This window comes from Phocoena phocoena, chromosome 10, assembly GCF_963924675.1.
Source record: "Phocoena phocoena chromosome 10, mPhoPho1.1, whole genome shotgun sequence".
NCBI classification, from domain to species: domain Eukaryota; kingdom Metazoa; phylum Chordata; class Mammalia; order Artiodactyla; family Phocoenidae; genus Phocoena; species Phocoena phocoena.
This window is the reverse complement of record NC_089228.1, coordinates 26,948,568-26,971,496: the sequence shown is the minus strand read 5'-3', so window position 1 is coordinate 26,971,496 and position 22,929 is coordinate 26,948,568. Positions and strand designations below refer to the sequence as shown.

Here is a 22,929-nt window from a genome sequence, read left to right as displayed (position 1 = left end):
AGGGCTGTGGGCTGCAAATGTGCCTTTTAAAAATGCTCCCAAGCAACATTCAATAAAATCTGCGAAGACTGCAAAGTAGGCACATAATAAATAGTGGGTGAATAAAGAAATGTTACGGGGAAACGGTCACAGGCGACGAAGATCTAGGGTACTTCACGTCCCCAAACTGTGATCCAGAGAAAACGTAAGTTCATTTTTGGGGTGGGCCCAAGTGGAGCCTCAGCTAGCCATCTCAGAAATGTAAATGTGACTAACACATGGGTATGACAAACTCAGGTGTTCTGGAAGCTTTCTGTTTTAAATAATTTCACTTGACGACCAGGTGCTAAGTCCAGCCGTCTCCCCAACTGAGGAAATACAAGCACATAATCTTTAAAAAATAAACAAACAAACATCATTTTGATCTTTTGGCACTTTCCACACATGGGCCAATTGACCCCTTAGACACAATACACGTAATACCCAGGGTCCGTGAGATTTTTAGGAGCTCACAAAACATTTAAATTTCTTTTTAAAAATCAGAAGAAAAACCTGAATATATTCTAGGCTGGATTATATTCAACTTTTACCAATGCAGCTATAAGATGTAATAAAAAATATATTTTTTTAATCAAGAAATGCACATGAAGGCAGTGATGCCTAGGGCACACAGAAATCGTCATGTGGCCCTGCTTTACTCACAGCTCTGGGCCCAGGCGACAGACACCTTACCTGGCAGGCGTTGTACAAGAGCTGATGCTCGAACTTCTTGATCCCAAGAATGTTCTGGAACATCTCGTAGAGTTGCTCTTTGCTCAGAATGAGCTCGGAAGCTGCGCTGGCTGTCATCCGGGCCTGCTGCTTCCTGGGGTCCTCTTCCCCGCGGTAAATGGCATCAAACTTGGCCATCCAGGAGCTCAGCACGGTCTCCTTGCTGAGGCCGTCGATCTCGGGCAGGCTGCGCACCCTCTTCTCGATGTGCTTCTTGAAGACCTCCCGCGAGTCGTTGGCGGAGCAGCCTCCACTCTGCACCATGCGGGCCACGCGGTCGCTCTTCAGGAACACCTGCGCAACAGCAGGGCAGGACAGACATCAGGAAGCCGCCCGGCAGTAACACACTCCCTGTGAGGCTGGAGGCTGGCGGCTGGGCCTGGGCGGACCCCCTCACGAGCCTCCCAGGAGGCACCAGTGTGAATCGCATCCTGCCCCGCTACCTCCTAGCTGTGGGAACTGAGAGAGGGCCTTTACATGTTTTGCCTTTGTGTCCAAATCTGGAAAATGGGAATAACAATGGCATTTACTAAGTTGTAAATGGAAAGGATGAAATGAGACAGTCATATCCTGAGAAGCAGCATATAGTGTAGAGACTCAACTGCTCACACAGCCTGGGGCCTTTCTGTGCCACTTAGTGGCAGTATTTCTTTTGGCAAATTAACCTCTTTGTACCTCAGTTTTCTCATCTATAAAATGGGGATAACAGTAGTTTCTACAGCACAAGTGTTTTTAAATGAGGATTAAATGAGTCAATATATGATGAGCACTTTAAAAAGCGGCTCATATTAATGCCATATAAGTTGTTGTGGTTATTATTTTTATATGTAAAGTATCTGGCATGATGTCTGGTACATAGCACTTTACATAGTACATAGTCCACTATTTACATCTCATTTTAGCCTCTCAGTGATACTCATCACAATTAAAACTGAACAAGGATTAGGTAAATATGTATTTAACGCCTGTCTCCTCTCCCTAAATGTAAACTCCACGTGGGCAAGGACTGTGCCTTTCTTGTTCCCCCAAATATCATCCATCTCTAGAGGGGAGCCTGGCGCTTTGAGAGTGAATGACAAGGCATTAGACTCCAGAGAGGGGAAGGGACTTGCTCTTGGTAACTCAAATTGGCTGACTCTAAACGCACGGTCTTTTGACTTCACCCTGGCTCCTCCCTTTCCTACGGGTCTCACCTGCCTGGTGGGAGAACCCCTGGTTGCTTTGCTGGTGCTGCCTGGGTCCTGGGATGAAGCAGCCATTAAGAATAGTTTGCTTTCACCCCAGTGCCCACCATTCGGGAGCTTATACAAGCTACACAGTTCTAGGGTGTCATACAAGGCAGTGAAGCTGCTGCTTCACATTCACAAAGAGGAAACGTCTGACACTTCTGAGCTGTGTCCTGGTCACACTTCAGTAGGTGCATAAATAGCCTTCCAGAGGCGGAAGAAATGTTCACTCCCCTGTCGGATTTCAGGGGATGCCTTTGGTAGGCAATCGCTTGAGGGGCATCTCATTGCCTCCTGCTTCATCACAAAGCCTTCCTTGGGGAGGAGAGATGTTAGAAAATGGGTTCCATTTATTGTCAATTGAATGAACAAATTTAGAGAGAAGGGGGGCTGAGGGTGTGCTTCACAGGCTAGAGGCCATGGCCAGCTCCACTGTGCCTGGGAACTGGTACTCAGTTGAGACCTTAGAGTTCATTTAAAAATCAGTTATAGAAAAAAAAAGTTTCAAATGAATCCTCAGGCCTTACGGGCTTTAATGAGCTAGGAATTCACCCGAAAATCTGTAATGCTTAATGCAGGTAGTTTCTCCATGTAACACACTGTGCCTCAGCTATAGGTCTACATCTCAAAGTACGTCAAAGTTGTGAAGCAAAAGAGGAAGTTTCTGGAGAGGCAGTATAACGTTGTGACAAGACTTGTAAACCATGATCCCAGGCTGGCTCTGCCACTAACTTGCTGTGTGACCTTGCGTAAGTTACCTCCTTTCTCTGATCCTCTAACTTCTTTTCTGTACACTGAGGGAGTTGAACTATAAAAGTTTGAGCTTGTCTTTTCAGCTGTAATGTTTATACTCTTCTCCATGAGCCCATTCACCCTTTCTTTGGACACTCACTGGGGGAAGGCACGTGCCAGCTGCCACGGTTACAGTGGGGAGCAAAACAGATGCTGATCCAGCCCTCGTGCCTCCATGACATCGTCCTAATCTTCCCATACAGACATCATTGCAATCTGGGACAAGTGCTAGCCAAGGGAAAATACACAGGTTCATGGGTGCCCGTAGACAGGAATATATTCCAATATGCAGTTAGGAAAGCCTTCCTGGAGGAAACATGAAATGTGAAAGATGGGTAGGAAAAGAGTGAAAGAAGGAACAATATGTGTAAATACACTGAGATCTGAGAAAATAAGGAGAAGCCAGTATGGCTGGGGCGGTGAGCGGTAGGAGAATGACCAGTATAAGATGGGCAGAAGGGGTCAGCTGGCCAAGGGCATGGGAGGCCCCATTAAGAACATTGGTTTTCATCTGAAGGGCACTGGGAAGCCACTGAAGGCTTTAAGCTGGGACACGACACAATCAAGTTCACATTCTCTGGCTTTAATGTGGAAAACAGACCTGAAGAGGGACAAAAGAATAGGCAGGAGGCCAGCTGAGAGACACCTTATGAGCATAGGTGAGTGATGATGGTAGCAGGGATGCAAAGGGGTTAATTCTTTGTTGTCAGCGCTAACGACTATCAGAGGTGACTTAAAAACATTCCATCAATGATGAAGCCATATCCTCCTCCCATTTGTCCATATCAGTGTCCCACAAACCTGTAGCAGGCCCCCGTTATAAGCTCTCAGCACCATATTCCTTTTTCCCAAAGCCCTTCCACAGCTGTCATTTGTCTCTGTGACTGTATAGTTAATATCTGAGGCTCTAGCTAGACTGTAAGTCCCAGGAAGGCGGGAACTGTAGCTGCTTTTTTCCTATTATTTCTTCCAAGTGCCTAAGACAGTGCCTGGCACATAGCTGGTGCTATGCTGAATGAGAACTGGTGAAGGAACGACACGAACAAAGCAGACATCTCAAAGCAGAGACCCTATGGAGATTATATCTGGATGGGGGAACGAAGGTAAAGGAGAAACCAACAAGCACAACATAATGGTCTCTTAAAACGATTGACTGACGCCACATTTTTCCATGGGACCTGACAACACAGGGTAAGAAATGAGGATATTGGCACGTTGGTCCCAGATGGCATCCATAACTGGTGACCCCTGGACCCTGAGCACATTATCTGTTTCCCACAGTCCCTTCCTTTGTACACAGTAACCACTCAATAAATATTTGTTGAACTACTAGCAGATGGCTTTAGATAAGTCACTTAACTTCTGTCAACCACTCTCTCCTTTGCCATCACATGGGGTTCACCCAGCCAGACTTCTTTGATGAGGATCAAACTGAAAGGACTCTGAAAACTGGAAGGCTCCCTCTGTCCACAGGTAGGATATAACTGCCAGGCCCCAGAACGAAAGGAGATGAGTGGAATGTCAAGAGCATAGAGGAAGGAGGCGGAACATCGAGGTGACAGCCAAGTGCCAAAAGGCAGCAAGACAGCCACGGGGAGAGAAGGCGGTAGCGGAAAACTAATTTTCCAGGCACGTCATCTGTCTTGGCTTCTCAGTCTGTCAGAAGGGAAGTGGGGCCAGTGACATGCTTGTGTGTCTCTAAAACGACCCCTGAAACTCATTTGTACCGGGAGCTCTATCGGGTACTTTGGGTTTTGTTTTCTGTTTCATTTTTTGGTCACTGTTGCGGGAGGCTTCAACTCCAGGCATAACTCTATACAGCACATCCAGAAATCCTCCCGACCCGTCTGCCAACTCCCAGACAGGTAGGTCATGATGGGAGAGGGCAGATAAACAAATAAATACGGAATGGGGAAGGGCAGCCAATTCAGCGACTCAACCCCATCCATCAGTCCTTTGCTCCATCGCCAGAGCCAAGCAACCTCAAGGTTGTTTTAGAAACACACAAGCACATCGGTAACTGATGATTGTAGACGATATGGGGTAAAGCTGACCCAGCTCCAGCTTCTTTACAGACAGGCTGAGAACACAAGATGGATCCTTTCCTGCTCTACAAAAGCATATCATTTCAACATAAATAAGAAAAATACCTAGATGCTAGAGTAAATAAGATTTTAAAAACCTACAACAACCAGGTTACTAATGAGTTTTACTAATGAATGGCACACACATAATGGGAACAGTGGACTTTAGTGTCAGATGACCTGGGATCAAATCCTGGTTCCACCAGGTGTAGCTTTGTCAGCTGAGCAAATTGCTTCATCCTTCTGGGCTTCAGTTTTCTCATCTTTCAAATGGGAATCACAATCACCCTCCCGTGTAGGATTTGAGTGAAGATTCAGTGAGACAATGAATGTCAACTGGTGGGCATCGTGCTCTACTACAAGAATGTAATAAAAGTTACCTGTTATTTTTAAATAGAGCGTCATGAAGCCATTAAAAAGGTAACTTTTTTTTTCATCAGCATCAAAAGATGTCCATGAACTTACGGTTACCAGGGGGTAAGGGGGGAAGGGATAAATTGGGAGATTGGGATTGACATATACACGCTACTCTATATAAAATAGATAACTCATAAGGACCTACTGTACAGCACAGGGAACTCTACTCAATACTCTGTAATGACCTATATGGGAAAAGAAACTAAAAAAGAGTGGATATATGTATAACAGATTCACTTTGCTGTACACCTGAAACTAACGCAACATTGTAAATCAACTAAACTCCAATAAAAAAAAAACCCCACAAAGGTGTCCATGATATGCTGTTAAACCAGAGACTCCCAATGGTAGGGTTGAAGTGGGGCTGGGGCATAGGAGCATAAGCCTTGATTGAGAACATCACAGGTAATAACACTGTTTACTGATGAGAGTATATCTTATGTGTGACTTTTGCAGAAGTTGAAAGAAGATAGAAAACAACTGTGAAATGAAACAAGTGGGTTATTAATATTTTTTAGTTACTTTCCAACTTAACATGGAAATCAAGGAGCTACCTTTATGTGTATAGACACATCAAAAAATACCTGGAAAGATATATGCCAAAATGTAATAGTGGTTGTCTAGGATCATGGGATTACAGGTATTTTTCTTAACCATTTCATTTACATTTTTCCCTACATTGTCTATTTTTATATTTGGCATGTTTGACTTTCACAGTCATTTAAAACACCCCTTTCTACATAGAAAAATGAGAAATTTTACCTTCACTGAGGCAAGGTGCATGTTAATTTCTAAAATAAAAAGCATCTTTGGATCTTAAAGTTATTCTTCACCAGAAAGTAAGGTTGTCCTGGGCAAACTTAGGAAGCACATCTGGGGCCATGAGCGGTGGTACGTGATGGTAGATTAGGAACAAAAGTAGTTCTCTTCCCCTTTCTATGCCCTTTTGCCCTGACATGACCTTGTATCTTCCACACCCAATGTCCAGGCCCCAAACTACGGAGTGGATTGATTCCATAACTTTCAACTCTCCTCTATCATTTCTTTCTTTTTTGTTTTCTTAATATTTATTATTTATTTATTTGGTTGCACTGGGTCTTAGATGCGGCCAGCAAGCTCCTTAGTTGCGGCACATGGGCTCCTTAGTTATGGCATGCAAACTCTTAGTTGCAGCATGCATGTGGGATCTAGTTCCCTGACCAGGGATCGAACCCGGGCCCCCTGCATTGGGCGTGCGGAGTCTCATCCACTGCGCCACCAGGGAAGTCCCTCTCATTTATTTCTATACAGCACGTGGGCACTACACCACCACTCTTCCCCTCTAACCTTAATATATTCATAATAGCACTTTCCAGTTGCTAGATTTACAGGGAGGTTGTGTGTCTGAGTGTGTGTGTGTGTTTGTGTGTGTGTGTGTAATTTAGTCTTGACAACAATTATGCAAGCAAGATCCTACTACAGATGAAGAAACTGAGGCTCAGATGTGGCTGAGGTCTCACAGCCCGTGTGCAGTGGAAATGGAGTTCAACTCCACGTCCACGTCTTTTGGACACTCAACTCATCCTCTTAACCACTTGGCCCTCTGCCCCCTCCCTCCTTGCCTGACTTTTTTCACAAGAATGAATGCCTTTAGAATGGCTAGTTACTCTTTTCCTAGGGATATATCTATTTCAAGGCCACTAAGGAATTACAGTGGTTTTGCTTATTGGAAAATGTGTAGCTTTATTTTAGAAAAATAGCCAGGTGTGACCTGACATCTACTTTTCTTAGATTAAAATTAAGGTCAGTCATAAAGACAAACGAACGTTTGTCACCCTGTGCAGAGAACACCTGCAGCTTTTGCCTGCCAACCGTCCGTCCCCTTCTGATGACAGCACCTCAGTCGGAAAACACCTTTGTCACTGCACACAGTTTTAGTGGGACTGTCAATCACAGGACCTTGCAAAGGAAGGACAAGGTCCTGTGACTGGCGATCAGACTTCCCCTTCTGGGGTTCAGATTCAGAGGGCAGAGGCCTAAGAATGGAATGGGGTTGCAGTAGATTCATACCAGTGATGGCGTGTGCATTAAATCCTGCTACCCGGCTTCCTGAGGCTAAGCTGTCCTGGTTTCCATCTTTTCTTTAGGTTGGTTATTTCCTTTACTAACAAAACAACAGTTGTTGTTGTTATTATTAGGGCTTAATTCAGCCACAGTCAGTTTCTTTTGCTAGCAACCGAAGAACTGTGTCTGATACACCATTCAAATCTAGTTTGACAAAAACTAACTGGGGCTTTGTTAGAGAAGATCAGCTAAAACCAAAACGAAACAAAACTCTGTTGTAACAGTGGCGCTGGCGGAAGTCCAGATATCGGCTGTCCTGTTCTAAAATGAGTGTTGGTATGTCTTCTCCCTTATTCTACACTCCCTCTTCCCACCATATCTCGCCATGTTTCCTTCCTGGCAGGATCTCAGTGAGGAAGGTTCTGTAAGACCTTTCCATCCACCTCTTTTCTATGACATCGGGGCCAGCGTGTGAAGGAACCAAAATTAAGCAGGGAGATAGGGAGGGAGGTGAGGATGGAGGGTGGGAGGGCTTATATTTCACAATTTGTCTGAAAAGAGCTGAGAGTTAGAAAAGATGAGGGGGCCCTGGAGAAAAGGGTGGGCTCTCTGATGGCTTAGGACCGTGGCTGTGAAAACAGGATAAAGTTGCTGGGCCAGATCTCAGAGCATCCATCTCAGTGCCCACCCTCAAAGCCACAATGAAAGAGATTAAAGGATTAATCTCCTGCTCTGCTTGATCTGCTCTGCCAATCAGGGCCACACGGGAAGGACAAAATAAACCTGCACGCTTGCGAGAGCCATAGGGAACCTTGGTCTCCCTCTATCCTGGAGACCAGCTTGCAAGGAGTGCTGGCCAGCTGCGGCCAGACTGGGCTGGATATGGATGGGCACAGATGGCAGAAGGACAGTGGCTCCCCACTGGCTTTACTTTTAAAAAATTGCTCTTTACTACTCTAGCAAGTTGACAAACCATTATTGTCTTAGTAAAACAATGCCATTGCCTGAAACTGACTTTAGTAACTGACTATAGTAATCTATAGTAACTGACTATAGTCAGTTTCTAGAGAAAAAGGTTGTTTTTTTTTTAAATTGTCATTTTCACTGGTCAATTGGGATGTGTCAGTGTTTATATAAACAGTGGAGTGGAGTATGTGTGTGTGTGGCACGCGTGTGTATGTGTGTATGTGAGGGATGGCGATTGAGAATTTAGAAGGAGAGTATCTGTTGGTTTTGCCTGTTGGGAACACATTCCCCCTTCTTCTGTTCAAAAGCACGCCCAATTTCTTGATGGGAAACCAGGCCATTTTCAACACAAACGGTTCCAGTATGACCGAGCCTGCACTCTGGCTCCAGCGTCTATGCCACCCCTCATCTATAGTGATTAGTTCAAGAATGGACACAGGGCCCATGTTGGTCCAACCAAGTCACCTGGGGCCTTTTGCTGGAACTCTCAGCAAAGAAGTACTCTCTTTGCCCCTGCAGTTGCTAAGCTGGCAGGATGGGAACTTCCAGTGTTGTTCACATAGAAAGAACCTGCCCAAGAATGCAGCCAACCAGGGAAGAACAAAGCCGAGGTGTGGGGGGAAAGATACCCACCCTGCTGGCATCTTTGGAGTCTCTGGATCCAGTCACATCGATCCGGCTAAAGCCAGATCTATCCCTGGACTTTTAAGCTGCTTGGGCAAACAAATCTCACTTTTGGCTTAAGCCAGTTTGACCTAGGTGTCTGTACTTGTAATCCAAAGAGTCCTGCCTGGGACAGATACTGACAGGGAAACAACTGTATCCCAGAGGAGGGCAGAGAAAGACGCACGAGCTTCTCCACTGCCCAAGAGTAGAGGGAGAGAGAGAAAGGGATGGGTAATCAACCTGGAGTGTGTGCCAGTGAAGGATTAATCCTGATCCCTTGACTGGGGACCTGTTTCAGAGGATTAGGCTTCCCAGGAAACATGAATCTTAAGACTCTCTAAAGCTTTGCTAATGACTATGGTAAATAATTAATACCCCACATTATTTCCTGTTGCTCAGATCTTATATTAAATATTCAGTAATTTCTTAATGTCTGTATTCTCACCAGACTTAAAGGAAGTTCTTTCAAATAAACTAGCCACGATACAGGAAGATATCAGGATCACTATAGATGTCGTGGTAATTTCCAGAGACTCATTAGCAAGTAGATGACTATTAATTTTCAAATTTAATTAATAGACAGAAGTGGCACTTTCTTGTAATTTATATCATTAGTCAAATGAGCCTTCTCATTAAGATCTGCAAGCTACAAGTTTTCAAACTGGTGAATGACTTTAAACATGGAGAGCTATTGATAAGGAACTACCTGGTCTCAACGGGGTTTTGGATTTTGACAAAAGGGGGAAAAATTAATTTCATTCCCTGGCGGTTTCTAAACAGAACTTTCCTTAAATATATTTAGGTTATTCACTACCACACCACCACTGTGATTACAAACCTCATTTCCACTCTCCCTTAAATCCAACCAAAAAATGTGTCACATCAGAGAAAGCACCAAGTTCGACCCTTATTGGCAATCATTAATACTACTTGTATTAATGAAAAAATGTTTAAATTTGACACATATGAAAACAAACCAGATGTCTAGAACAGATCCAAACAGAAACTTCATGGAGGAAACGGTGTGCAAGATGAGTCTGTGGATGGACCCAGCAAACATCACAGAGACAAAGGCTGTTTACTATTAAAGGCTAATTAGGAAACAAATCAATAATATTTTCACAAGATCTAATTGCAATCTTGCTCCACTCTCTCCATGAAAGAAGGAGTCAAGTGCTGTAGCAATAGGAAGGAGAGTTTTACCGAATCAATCAAATAACTTTTTTAAAGCATCTTCTGAGAAATGGAGCACCCAATGGGAAGAAGCAGCATGTACTTGGAGCATCAGCAAAGTGGGAGCACCTGCTTTTGTTTTAAAATAATTTTCTACCTAATAATTGAAAAAAGAAAGGAAGGAAGAAAATCGGCAAAGCAATCCCATGGGGGAAAAATCAGAAGTCTGTTGGGTTTCCTAACACAATTTATTGTTATTAGGTTGAATTGCATATGGCAGGATTCCATCCGTTTTTTAATGCTTAGGGGGCGGTTTCTAATGGTTTTAATCTAGCCTTGACAATAGGTAAGACATTTGGGGCACAGGATTCCAAATACAGAGAATATCTGGTTCAGATGAAAATAGATTAATACAAAGTTAAATGTCTTTCAAAGACCAAATGATATGTATGTGAGGTAAACATCACCAATAGGAAGATATGGCATGTTCACTTCATTAATGACATACAAACGATAGCAAATGTGCACATTCTGAAAGAATAACTACAAAATTTAAAATACTAGTGGAATTCCAACTTCACTTTACTGATAAATAAACCTCTGAAGTCGAGAGGTGAAAATTCACTTATGGTATATACTCAGGATATATTTTCTCACTTACAGGTTTCTACCTGAGAACAGTGCTGCATTTTGGATGCTGTTCTAACTTGCAGAAAAGAACTCGCAGCACCATTTTAATGGAAAGAACAAGGAAGCTAGTGAAGGCAACATCCTTTGGAGGTGCTGCCATCCTTTACAAGGTGGGTGAGTGGTGGGAAAATGCTTCCAAGTGAGTTCAAGTCTTAGCCTGTGGCATTTTAACAGCTGTGTGACCTTGAGTAATTAACCTAACTTCTCTGAGCCTCAGTCTCTTCATCAGTAAAATGGGAATAATAGTAGTACCTAACTCAAAGACTGTTGTCAAGATTAAACAAGAAATGGTACATAAAGTACTCACTACTCTGTTATAACAATCGGTTGGCAAACAGTAGCCTTTCTTCCCCACTCTCCCCATACCCTGCCAAACAACATGCTGTTTTCCTTTAAATTGTAACCAATCACCAACCCCTTGGGCTCAGGAGGGATGGCCCTGTAGAAGGCCAAGGCTACTATTCTCACTGACCAGTAGTTCAGAAACCCTGAGCTTCAGGCTCAAGCAGTCTTGGCATTCTTCTGCCCGGTGAATCTTACCTCGTAGTAACTCTGGACAGCATTCATAAAGGCTTCGTCAGCCACGATTTGGGTTTCCCCATTGAGAAAAGCCTGAAACCGGTCCTTGACTGTCTGCAGCTGCTGTTTGCTGATCTGTAAGAAACAGAGAAGTAGGGGACAGTGAGGAATTTCTCTAGACAAGGATCACAGTTACTTTATGTTGAAGATGCCAGGCCCATTGACGTGCTAGAGCTGGCTTATACAGGCGTGTGGGAGCTGATTATTATATTCGTGGGAATTCTGTGAGGCAGTTGTTAAACAAAGCCATTACTAAAAATTAATATAAATTACAGCTAAATTATATTGAAAACAAGGGTAAGACACACTCAAAATTCAATGCTTCCTGGTTATTTTATCACATTTGCTATTATCTGAGTTTTTGAGGTCACTTATATCTATGTATTTGTATGGTGGAAATGATATAAAATGTGGTGCTACCACACATTTCTTCCCAATTTTGCATTCAATGATTTTTTTATTGGAAGCTAGACATCAGCCAAGGTGGGAGTGTTTACACCATGGAAATTGGCAAATGCTACAAATCAGGGTTGGATTCTTTTGTTTGGTTTTTTGTTTTGTTTCTGTTTTTTTGGGAGATGGTTTTTTCAACACACCATTGCACAGGCCCCTCAGGTGGTCTGAAATATCCTGCTTTACAAAGATATAATAAACAAAACAGTAAGGTACTGACATAAAAACGGACACGTAGATTAATGGGACAAAACTGAGAACCCAGAAATTAATCCACATATATATGGCCAACTAATATTTGACAAGGGAGCTAAGAATACTCAATGGGGAAAGGAGAGTCTCTTCAATAAATAATGTTGGAAAACCGTATATTCACATGCATAAGAACGAAACTGCACTCCTATCTTACACCACTCACAAAAATTATTTCAAAATAGGTTAAAGACTTCAATGTAAGACTGGAAACTTTAAGACTACTAGAGGACAACGTAGGGTAAAAGCTCCTTGACATTGGTCCTGGCAGTGACTTTTTTTGGATATGACACCAAAAGCACAAGGAATAAAAGCAAAAATGAACAGGTGGGACTACATCAAACTCAAAAGCTTCCACATAGCAAAAGAAACAATCAGCAATATGAAAATGCAACCTATGGAATAGGAGAAAATACTTGCAAACCATCAACCTGATAAGGGGTTAATATCCAAAGTACGTAAGGAACTCATATACCTCAATAGAAAAAAAAGAATAAAAAAGTGCAGAGGACTGGAATAGACAATTTTTCAAAGAAGACATACAAATGGCCAGCAAGTACATGAAAAGGTGCTCAATTTTACTAATTATGAGGGAAATGCCAATCAAAACCAAAATGAGCTATCACCTCACACCTGCCAGAGTAGCTATCGTCAAAAAAACAAGATACAGGGCTCCCCTGGTGGCGCAGTGGTTGAGAGTCTGCCTGCCGATGCAGGGGACACGGGTTCGTGCCCCCGTCCGGGAAGGTCCCACATGCCGCGGAGCGGCTGGGCCCGTGAGCCATGGCCGCTGAGCCTGCGCGTCCGGAGCCTGTGCTCCGCAACAGGAGGGGCCACAACAGTGAGAGGTCCACGTATCACATAAAAAAACCCAAAAAAACAACAAGATACAGGTATTGGCAAAAGTGTTGAGAAAAGGGAACCCCATGAACTGTTGGTAGTAATGTAAATTGGTGCAGCCACTGTGGTTCCTCAAAAAATTAAAAATAGAACTACCATAAGATCCAGCAATCCCACTTCTAGGTATACATCCCAAGGAAAGGAAGTCACTATCTTGAAGAGATATCTACACTCCCATGTTCATTGCAGTATTATTTACAATAGCCAGAACATGGAAACAACCTACCTGCCGATCAATGGATGAATGGATAAAGAAAATGTGATATATGTATGTATACACACACACACACACACACACACACACACACACACGTGTGGATATATATATACATATGTACACACACACATATATACACATGTATACATATATATAACACGCACACACTGGATTATTATATACACAGAGACACACACACAGACACACACGTTGGAATATTATTCAGCCATAAAAAAGGAAATCCTGCCTTTTACAACAACACGTATGAACCTTGAGGGCATTATGCTAAGTGAAATAAGTCAGACAGACAAAGATAAATACTGTACGTTCTCACTTATATGAGGAATCTAAAAAATCTGAACTCATAAAAAGAGAGACTAGAATAATGGTTACCGGGGGTTGAGGGGTAGGGGAAATGGGGTCCAAGGGTGCTAACTTCCAGCTATAAGAGGAGTAAGTTCTGGGCATCTAATATGTATAGCATAGTGACTATAATTAACAATACTCTATTTTGAAAGTTGTGAGGAGAGTAATCTTACATGCTGTTACCACAGCAGAAAAACAGTAATTATGTGAGAGGATGGAAGTGTTAACTAACCTTATTGTGGTAAGATTTCACAATATATACATGTATCAAATTGTCACATCAGACATCTTAAACTTATATACATTATATTTCAATAATATCTCAATAAAGCTTGGGGGAAAATACCCTGCTAAGTGCAGCATGGCAATATACAAAGGTTTTCAAACTTTACTGTTGTTACATTCATGATCACATGAAAGGTGATATTTAGGTCCAAGATACACTTCCAGGGTGTGGCACAGATAATTCGGGCAGTAGGTTATGTGTAATTCCCTGCCTCATCAAGCCCCCTTTCTTCCCCACATAGGAAAGCATTCCTGAAAGATTCCTATTAATTCTTCCTCCTCCATTCTTTATCTGGCTGTGTCCCACTGTCCTTCAGTCTCAGCATGAGCAGTGCTAACTTATGAAGCCCTTCCCAAACCCTAACCTACGTCTTCCTGCTAAGTCATTCCGGGGCACATCATTTATTCTAACTACTTGTTAGTTATGGTCAAGTTTGTTAGATGATCTGCCTTTCCTTGCTATTTTGATGTTTCCCCAGGGCCAACTTAGTGCTTTAATACATGGCAGGCATTCATGTTAAATGAATGAGTGAATGACTGAAGTATATGGAAGACAAATTATTTTTGAATATCCTTTCATCAGTTCTAATTTATCGAAAAACAAAGTCAGCTTAAAACTTTACTCTTTTAACCATTATTTATGCAAAGTCACACTTTCTAATTGACAATGGGACACTGTGAGAACTGCTGCTCTAGTAGAAAGAGGAAGAAGATCATTCCAGGCTCAGTTCTATCGACCATTGTGTCATCTTGGAAAAGCCACTTAGGTTCTCAGAATTGGCCACAGACTTAAAAGCCTTTCTGGAATAGGGCCGGGTTTAAATAAATGAATGTTATCCTAGCCTCAGTTCTCTCACTTGAAAAATGATGATAATCCTTATTACTCACTACCTGGGGATGGTTATAGCTACTCAATCACATGAGTTCTTTAAAATTATGATTTTGTATATTCATTTCGAGTGTTTGCAACATCAGAGTCAATATAAGTCTTGTTACTAGAAAATAAAGCTTCAAGCTATAGGAGACTGAAGCCTCACATGAGCTTTAACTCCATCAGGAAATGAATCAAAACAGACTTTTGAGAACAGACATAGATGAAAGTCGGGGTGCTTTAGCTAATTTTTGTACTTTGGGAGAAGTGGGGAATAGTGAATTGGGGGGCAGATATAGAGGGGGTAGTTTTGTATCACATTCATATCTGTTTTGTTCTAGAGCACCACTGCCCAATGTCAGTGTAATTTTACATTTTCTAGTAAATTTAGATTTTCTAGTCACATTAAAAAAAGTAAAAAGCAGGTGAAATGAATTTTCATATACTTTGTTAGACCCAACATGTCAAGATAATATCACGTTGACATGTAATCATTAGAGAAATTATTAATGAACTATCTTACGTTCTTTTTTTACACTGTATCTTTGAATCTAATGTACTTTACACTTACAGTACATCTCAATTCAGAATAACCCCACTGCAACTTTTCAGTAGCCACATGTGGCTAGTAGCTACCATACTGTACAGCGTGGGCCTAGCGCATGGAATGAACTCACTTCTAAGCCGCTTAAGCTTTCCTGTTCTGACGCAACGATATTGGTTATCAGCGGAGTTATACAGAAAATCATAGTGATTTTGTATGTGCTTGAAATCATTTACACCGAAATATCAGGCAGCGGTTGATTTGCTCATAAAAATGACATCATCATGTGAATTTCTTTCACGCAGGCGGATTTAAGTCTCAAACCTTTACAGCATAGCACCACCAGAGGCATCTCACAGAATGTCTTGCTCAGAATTCCTTCCAAGTCTGGATTCATACTAACTCTGCATGATTTCGGGGGTGGGATGGAGTGGGGTGATGGGGCAAGAGAGGGAAGGGAGATCCATAAACCCTGCTTTTGCCTTAAGTGCTTAAGTAATGTGAAATCAAATAAGGTGAACACCATCTGAAGCATAAAGATTGTTGACCCAGGCCAAATCCATTATCACCCTAACCTTTTGTTAAATAAGCCTAGTGTTCATTTATTTTAAGAAATATTTACAGAGCACCTAGCCCCTGCCTGGTCCTGCCCCAGGCCCTGAGGTCAACAAAATACATTCGACCTCTCAACTCACCGGCCAGGGCTAGGCACTGGGGTATCAGCATACCAAAAACAAACAAAAGTATGGTTTAGGGTTTCAGAGGAGAGAGATTACAGACTATAAAATTCACAAAACAAAATCTGAAAAATAGATATATGTATAACTGAATCACTTTGCTGTATACCTGAAACTAATCCAACATTGTAAATTAACTACACTATGATATAAAATTAAAACATTTTTTAAATTACCACAAAAGGGATGGTTTAAAAAAAAAAGGAGGAGGCCTCCAGGAACATTCATTTCAGTTGAGTTCAGAGAACTCACGTCATGAAGCCCCACAAAACATACCCCACTTCCCTGGATACCCCAAGTTCCAGGCAGGAGAGTTAGGGACACGGGTTATCGTAGCAGAGCTATGCTTGCATCTGGACTTGGCACCTGCCCGTCCGTGTTCACTACTTTTCTCAGCACTAATTTAACAAGCATAGTGTCCACTTAATCAACTCACTAGCTGTGTCTCACTAGGCAAACGGCTAACGTCTGGACACCTCAGCATTTTTTACCTGTAAAATGGTGCCAATAGCGACCTCATACAATCGCTGTCGGGGTTAAGTGCGATACGTAAAATAGCCATTGCAGAACCTGGCACAGCATGTACGCTCAACGGACATCAGCTGCTGTGAAGCTTGATCCTCTTGAGTCTTCGCCTTGAGAAAGGCAAAGACCGTTCCCTTGAGAAAGCACGCCCGTGGGAAAATTCCATACGTATCTTCAAAATCCAGCCCATGGGCTCCTTCCCAGCCTTCCCCAGCTGGAGTTTTCTACTTGCTCAGGACTTTGTTCACGGCCCTAAGGGCACATGCATCGTGCTCTGGAGTAGTTCTTTACTGGAACACCAGTGCTCAGAGGCAGGGTCAGGAGTTGAGAATGTAGGCTTGGGCTCAAAGGGATATGGGTTCAAATCCTAGTAATACCACTCATTTCCAAGGTGGCTGACCTTGGGAAAGCTACTTTCCCTAACCTTTGGTTCTTCAAGTATAAAATAGGGATTATAAAACCTATTTCCTAGGGTTGCTGGAAAGGTGACTAGGAAATGGGATGATGTAGCCATGGATCTTAGCACACTCTGGGACAAAAGAAGAGTCCAATGATAAGGGGCAGGCCATAGACTAAATGCCCCAGGGCCCTTCATGATGTGGCCACTGTCCACTCCTGGCTTTGTCTCGTCTCACTCTGCTCTCCAATGACTCTGCTCTGGCCACACTGGCCTCTTTTCTCCTTCTCAAATTCACCCTAACCTTTCTTGCCCAGGAGCCTTTGCACTTGCCGTTCCCCCTGCCTGAGTTGCTCTTCCCCTGCCTCTCCCCATGGCTGCCAACTTCTCCCCCTGAAGACTCAGCCTACCCAGCACGTCCCACGAAGGTCTTCCCAGACCACCCTGTCTACCATGATGCTCCCCCAAACTAATCCAAGTTGCCCTAGACCCTATGCATTTCCTCCACAGCCTTTATGACAGTCAGTATTTACCTTTTTCTAAGATAAATTTATTTGATTGAATTATAACCTGCATGTAGAAAAATATACCTCATAAGCACAAAGCATGAGAAATCTTCACAGAGTGAACTTTCCCATGGAACCAATCCTCTTATCAAGATAAACAACATGACCTGGACCCCAGAAGCTCCTGCACGTCCCCAAAGGCATTACCCCCCTCCAAAGGTAACCTTTCCTTTTTTTTACATCTTCATTGGAGTATAATTGCTTTACAATGTTGTGTTAGTTTCTGCTGTATAACAAAGTGAATCAGCTGTATGTACACATATATCCCCATATCTCCTCCCTCTTGCGTCTCCCTCCCTCTCACCCTCCCTATCCCACCCCTCTAGGTGGTCACAAAGTACCAAGCTGATCTCCCTGTGCTATGCGGCTGCTTCCCACTAGCTATCTTTCATTTTTTTTTAATTTTTAATTTTTATTTTATTTTTTATACAGCAGGTTCTTATTAGTTATCTATTTTATACATATTAGTATATATATGTCAATCCCAATCTCCCAGTTCATCCCACCACGAACCACTGCCACTTTCCCCGCTTGGTGTCCACACGTTTGTTCTCTACATCTGTGGTGACCTGACTTCTATCATCACAGATTGATTTTGTCTGTTTTTGAACCTGATGTCAGTGCAATCAAGCATTACAAGATTCTGGCACATGGTTGGGGGTAGCGATCACTTGGTCATCCTCAGTGCTGAGTAGTACAACATGGTATGACTCTACCACTATTTATCCATTCTCTTATTGATGGACAGTTGGGCCTTGTTTCTTTATTTTACAATTCTGCTTTCTTTTCATTGTCTATCTCCCTATAAGAGCATCTGTTTCACAGGTACAAGAAGCACATCTGTCTCATTTACTGCTGTGCTTCTAGTGTCTGGCACATAATGGGCTCTAACCAATTATGCGTTGAATGAATACATATGCTTACTGAGTGTTTAATATATCCCAGGCACAGTATTAAGCTCTGAAGATATAAAACGACCAAGGCACAGTCTTAGCTCTGTTTTTTTACAGTATGGTCAGAGATCATATTCATTTTTGATTCCCTAGCATCCTTTTGCTGACTGTATAAGTGAATGAAAATCTCTCTTAGGAACTCCCTTAAATAACAAGTCTAAGAACTGATCTGTAGGACAGAATTTATCTCTGGGTAAAAGTAACTGATCTAGATAGGATTGAATCCTGAAGGTGACCTTGCATGAACACACCAAGATAATTGGCCCAGAGTAACGGACGGTACAACTTTAAATAGACAAACAGGCTTCTCTGAGCCGCTTACAAACAGAATCCTCCTAAAATAGAAGGCCATCTCAAAGCATTCAATATGTAAGGAAACCACTTGTGCATCAGATCAGAATTCAGAATTGAAGTAATGAGTTCCGAGAGCAGAAAGCCTGAACCGATGAAAGGTAATCATTGCAGAGAGAAGTGCTGCAGCAGCAGCATTTGCTAGAACTCTTCAAGCATTCTTGGTTCAATCCACCTCATTAAGCAAGGCCTGAAGATTCCCACTGCCTTTCAGGCAGTTTGTAATCTACTGCAGCATTCTGGAGAAGAGTGAAATGGGATCCACAGTGAAGAGAAAACCACACGTTCTAAGTGCTGGTCTCAGGAGAGGAAATGTTGAAGTTAGACCAACTCAGGTCACATCCCAGCTTGACTACAAGTCCTTGGGCACGTAGTTAACATTGGTTTTCTCCTCTGTAAATTGGAGATGATCTTATCTACCTTGTAGGGTTTTTGTGAAAACTAGATGACATAATATATGTAAGGTACATGGAGCACAGTATATGACACAGAGTAAGGACTTAATGAATAAACGAAACTAAGAAGTATTATTGTTAGGATTTAGTTTTTCCTTTCCCCTTTCAATCTTTTAATCTTATTTCAATGCTCCCTTTTTCTTGTTTATTCAGTCATTTCAAGTTACATTTACCCCCCCTTGTTCTTCCCATTTTAGAGGCTGAAAAGCCAAGTACTTTTTTCCTGTCACCATTGCAGCTACAGGCAGCCATGTGACAGAGGAAGAAAGGTATTGAGGGTCTTCTGGAAAAGCTTTTGAATGAAATCCTAGTAAAAAGGAACCTATCTGGGTGTATAACCTTTTCCTTTCTTGCTGCCTCCCTCTTCTGCTGAGAATACAAATAGATTGTCTAGAGCTGTGGTGTCTACTGTGTAACCATGAAGGAAGGTTGTGTTGGTACTTATATTTTTGAGGAGCTGCTCAAATATTTATAAAATGTCCATCTCTGGCCTTCTCATTATGTGAGGAAAAAAATGAAGTGATATTTGTTCAAGTCATTGCATTTTTTCTTTTACTTGCAGCCAAATGCTTTCCTAATGTATACATACGACTTTCTATAGGCATGAAAAGAAGCATACTTCCTAAGGTGCTGATTGGTTAATATGCCTATGAGAGCAGCAATTGTGTTATGAAAGAGGGAAGAAGCAATGCTTACCCAGAAAGAATGACTCTAAAATGGTAGCATTCTAAGCATAGGGAAAAGGCAGTAGAAAACCGTGTGGGGTGTTCAAGAGATGTTTTAATTATACACGTACATGAAGTCCTTCTCTTAAGTATAAGGTGAGCACTGTACATTACAATCTATTAATATGAGCTATGTTTTTTCTTTTTTAAAAAAGAAACTATTATTCCATTACAGAAAACTGACAAAAATGTCAACAAGTACTTTATTTTTTATTACTATTTTTTAAAATCACTCGTTTTATTTATTTATTTTAAAATTTATTTATTTATCTTTGGCTGCACTGGGTCTTCGTTACTGTGTGTGGGCTTCTCATTGCAGTGGCTTCTCTTGTTGCAGAGCACGGGCTCTAGGTACCTGGGCTTCAGTAGTTGCAGCATGTGGGCTCAGTAGTTGGGGCTAGTGAGCTCTAGAGCGCAGGCTTAGTAGTTGGCGGCGCATGGGCTTAGCTGCTCTGTGGCATGTGGGATCGTCCCAGACCAGGGATCAAACTCGTGTCCCCTGCATTTGCAGGTGGATTCTTAACCACTGCGCCACCTGGGAAGTCCCTCAACAAGTACTTTAAAAGCTTAAGTTAGTCCAGAGAGATGAGGGTAATGTTTATTTAATTTCCTTTCCTTGAAGGTTATCAAAATTTATATTCGTCCGTTAATTTTATTCATAAATAAAATCTCCTCTTCCTACAACCAGACTAAAATATATTCTACCCTAAATGAAGTCTCGCTTTTAGGAAAATTAAAAATCATATCATCCTAACCAAATATTTACTTATTTCCCTAAAATTTTTATCACCTTCTATATTACGTACAATTATACAACATATCCTGAAAAAAGCTGTTTTATGTGAGTTTTGTTCACTTTGCTTGAGGAAATAAATCAATCTGAAAGGCTTCATTACAGAAAAATATGACAATAATTCTGAAATGTAAGCTGAAAGGGCAAAAGTATTGAAGAGGGAGAAGTTATGCTGGGGCTGTAAATCCTGGCTTTCTCTTTGGAATGTGATTTTCCTAAATTTCAACCATTCAAGTAATCTTTTCCTAAGTATGCCCTCTCTATATACCAACCACACTACTATCTGCTTTAAATTTTGTCCTGAATATATTTCAAATAACTTCATTTTTAAACTGAAACTCTAAGCAATAATACCTGTGAAATCACAGGTTTTATGTACTAGCTATAGCTTACACAGATATGTACTATTATCTTTTATCCATCTACCACATTTTTAAAAGTGCTTCTTTAGAAAAAAAATTTTAATCTGCGATATATAGAAGTTCTTGCTCCTTTTTTAAAATTTTAGGGCAGCAGCTAAATATCTTTAACTCAATTACTACCTTTCAAAATTCAACTTGAATTTTTAAATCATTAAATAATAGACCAACCAACTGTGTTATTCCTAAAGACCTATTTGGGCAGGAGAGAAAGAACGAAGCGTTCTATGACCCAAGAAAAGTGACCTTGGGAATAGAATTCAAACACTAACCTGGAATTCTCTCAGAAAATACTTATTTAGTAGAAGAGGAAAAAAATTAGGAAAAATGAATTTAGAGAATGAGACAGACTAATCGTTGGATTAAAGATGGGATGAGAGGAGGTAAAGGATACAGGTAGAGGCAAAGAAGGGAAGGAGAAAGTAGCCTGTATACACACTGCAAAGCTCTTAAAAGTTGGATCAAATGTCCTATCCTTGAATGCAACACTTCTAGTTTTTTAAAAAATAAGACTATATTTTTCCAATTTGGAAGCACTCAGGCAGTATTCACCCAGAATCTTCTGACAGGTGGTCAGATATGAATTCTTAGAGTCAAAGTCCTCATGGAGAGTTGTTCAAGTTGCCACGAGTCTCAAATATTTTGGTTTCAAGTCTCTTTACATGTTGAAAATTTACTGAAGACTCCAAAGGAGCTTTTGTTTATGCAGTTTACATCTACTGATATGCACTGTAATAGAAATTAAAACTGGGGAGTTTAAGATATTGATGAATTAATCAAAAATAACAATACATTTTCTACATGTTAACCTAAATAACACTCTAAGAAAATAACTCAGCCTTAAAAAGAAATGAAATTGAGTTATTTGTAATGAGATGGATAGACCTAGAGTCTGTCATACAGAGTGAAGTAAGTCAGAAAGAAAAAGACAAATACCGTATGCTAACACATATATATGGAATTTAAGGGAAAAAAATGTCATGAAGAACCTAGGGATAAGACAGGAATAGAGGCGCAGACCTACTGGAGAACGGACTTGAGGATATGGGGAGGGGGAAGGGTGAGTTTTGACAGGGCGAGAGAGAGTCATGGACATATACACACTAACAAACGTAGTAAGGTAGATAGCTAGGGGGAAGCAGCCGCAAGGCACAGGGATTTTAGCTCGGGGCTTTGGGACAGCCTGGAGGGGTGGGATGGGGAGAGTGGGAGGGAGGGAGACGCAAGAGGGAAGACACATGGAAGCATATGTATATGTATAGCTGATTCACTTTGTTATAAAGCAGAAACTAACACACCATTGTAAAGCAATTATACCCCAATAAAGATGTTAAAAAAAAAAAAATTAGTGAAATGGCTGGCAACGTGATACAGTATTGCAAATTTCTTTCAAAAATTAATGGAAGACAGCTGGATTCTCAAGTCTGTTTCTGCATTCAATGTTGTAATATGCTGTTTTGGTTGAAGCATGTGAAGAAACTCTGGAAGCATGTGAAGAAACCTCCCACAGATAACGCTGTTGGAAAATGGAGGGATATCTTAATAGCCCTTTGAGAGAGATGTGGATTATCTTTGATACTATACCAAAGCTCAACTAGTGGTACTTTCTTAAAAGTTTGTTGCAATGTAAAATTGGAAACCTCGTGACCTTTCTGTACTCTATTACATTAAAATTCATTGGTCTATAGGGGTAAGACAGGAATAAAGACGCAGAGCTACTAGAGAATGGACTTG

At 41.6% G+C, this 22,929-nt stretch overlaps 1 protein-coding gene across 14 annotated transcripts in view; it reads right to left on the bottom strand.

Moving 5' to 3' along the window:
* CADPS (calcium dependent secretion activator) overlaps window positions 1-22,929 on the bottom strand; it is a 478,500-nt gene that overhangs the window by 357,092 nt on the left and 98,479 nt on the right. For all 14 annotated transcript variants that reach the window (XM_065884698.1, XM_065884694.1, XM_065884691.1 and 11 more), the window contains 2 exons: window positions 11,348-11,461; window positions 712-1,044 (listed from right to left, as the gene is read on the bottom strand). In XM_065884698.1, the coding sequence (XP_065740770.1) occupies window positions 712-1,044; window positions 11,348-11,461 (447 nt within the window). The remainder of the gene's footprint in view (window positions 1-711; window positions 1,045-11,347; window positions 11,462-22,929) is intronic.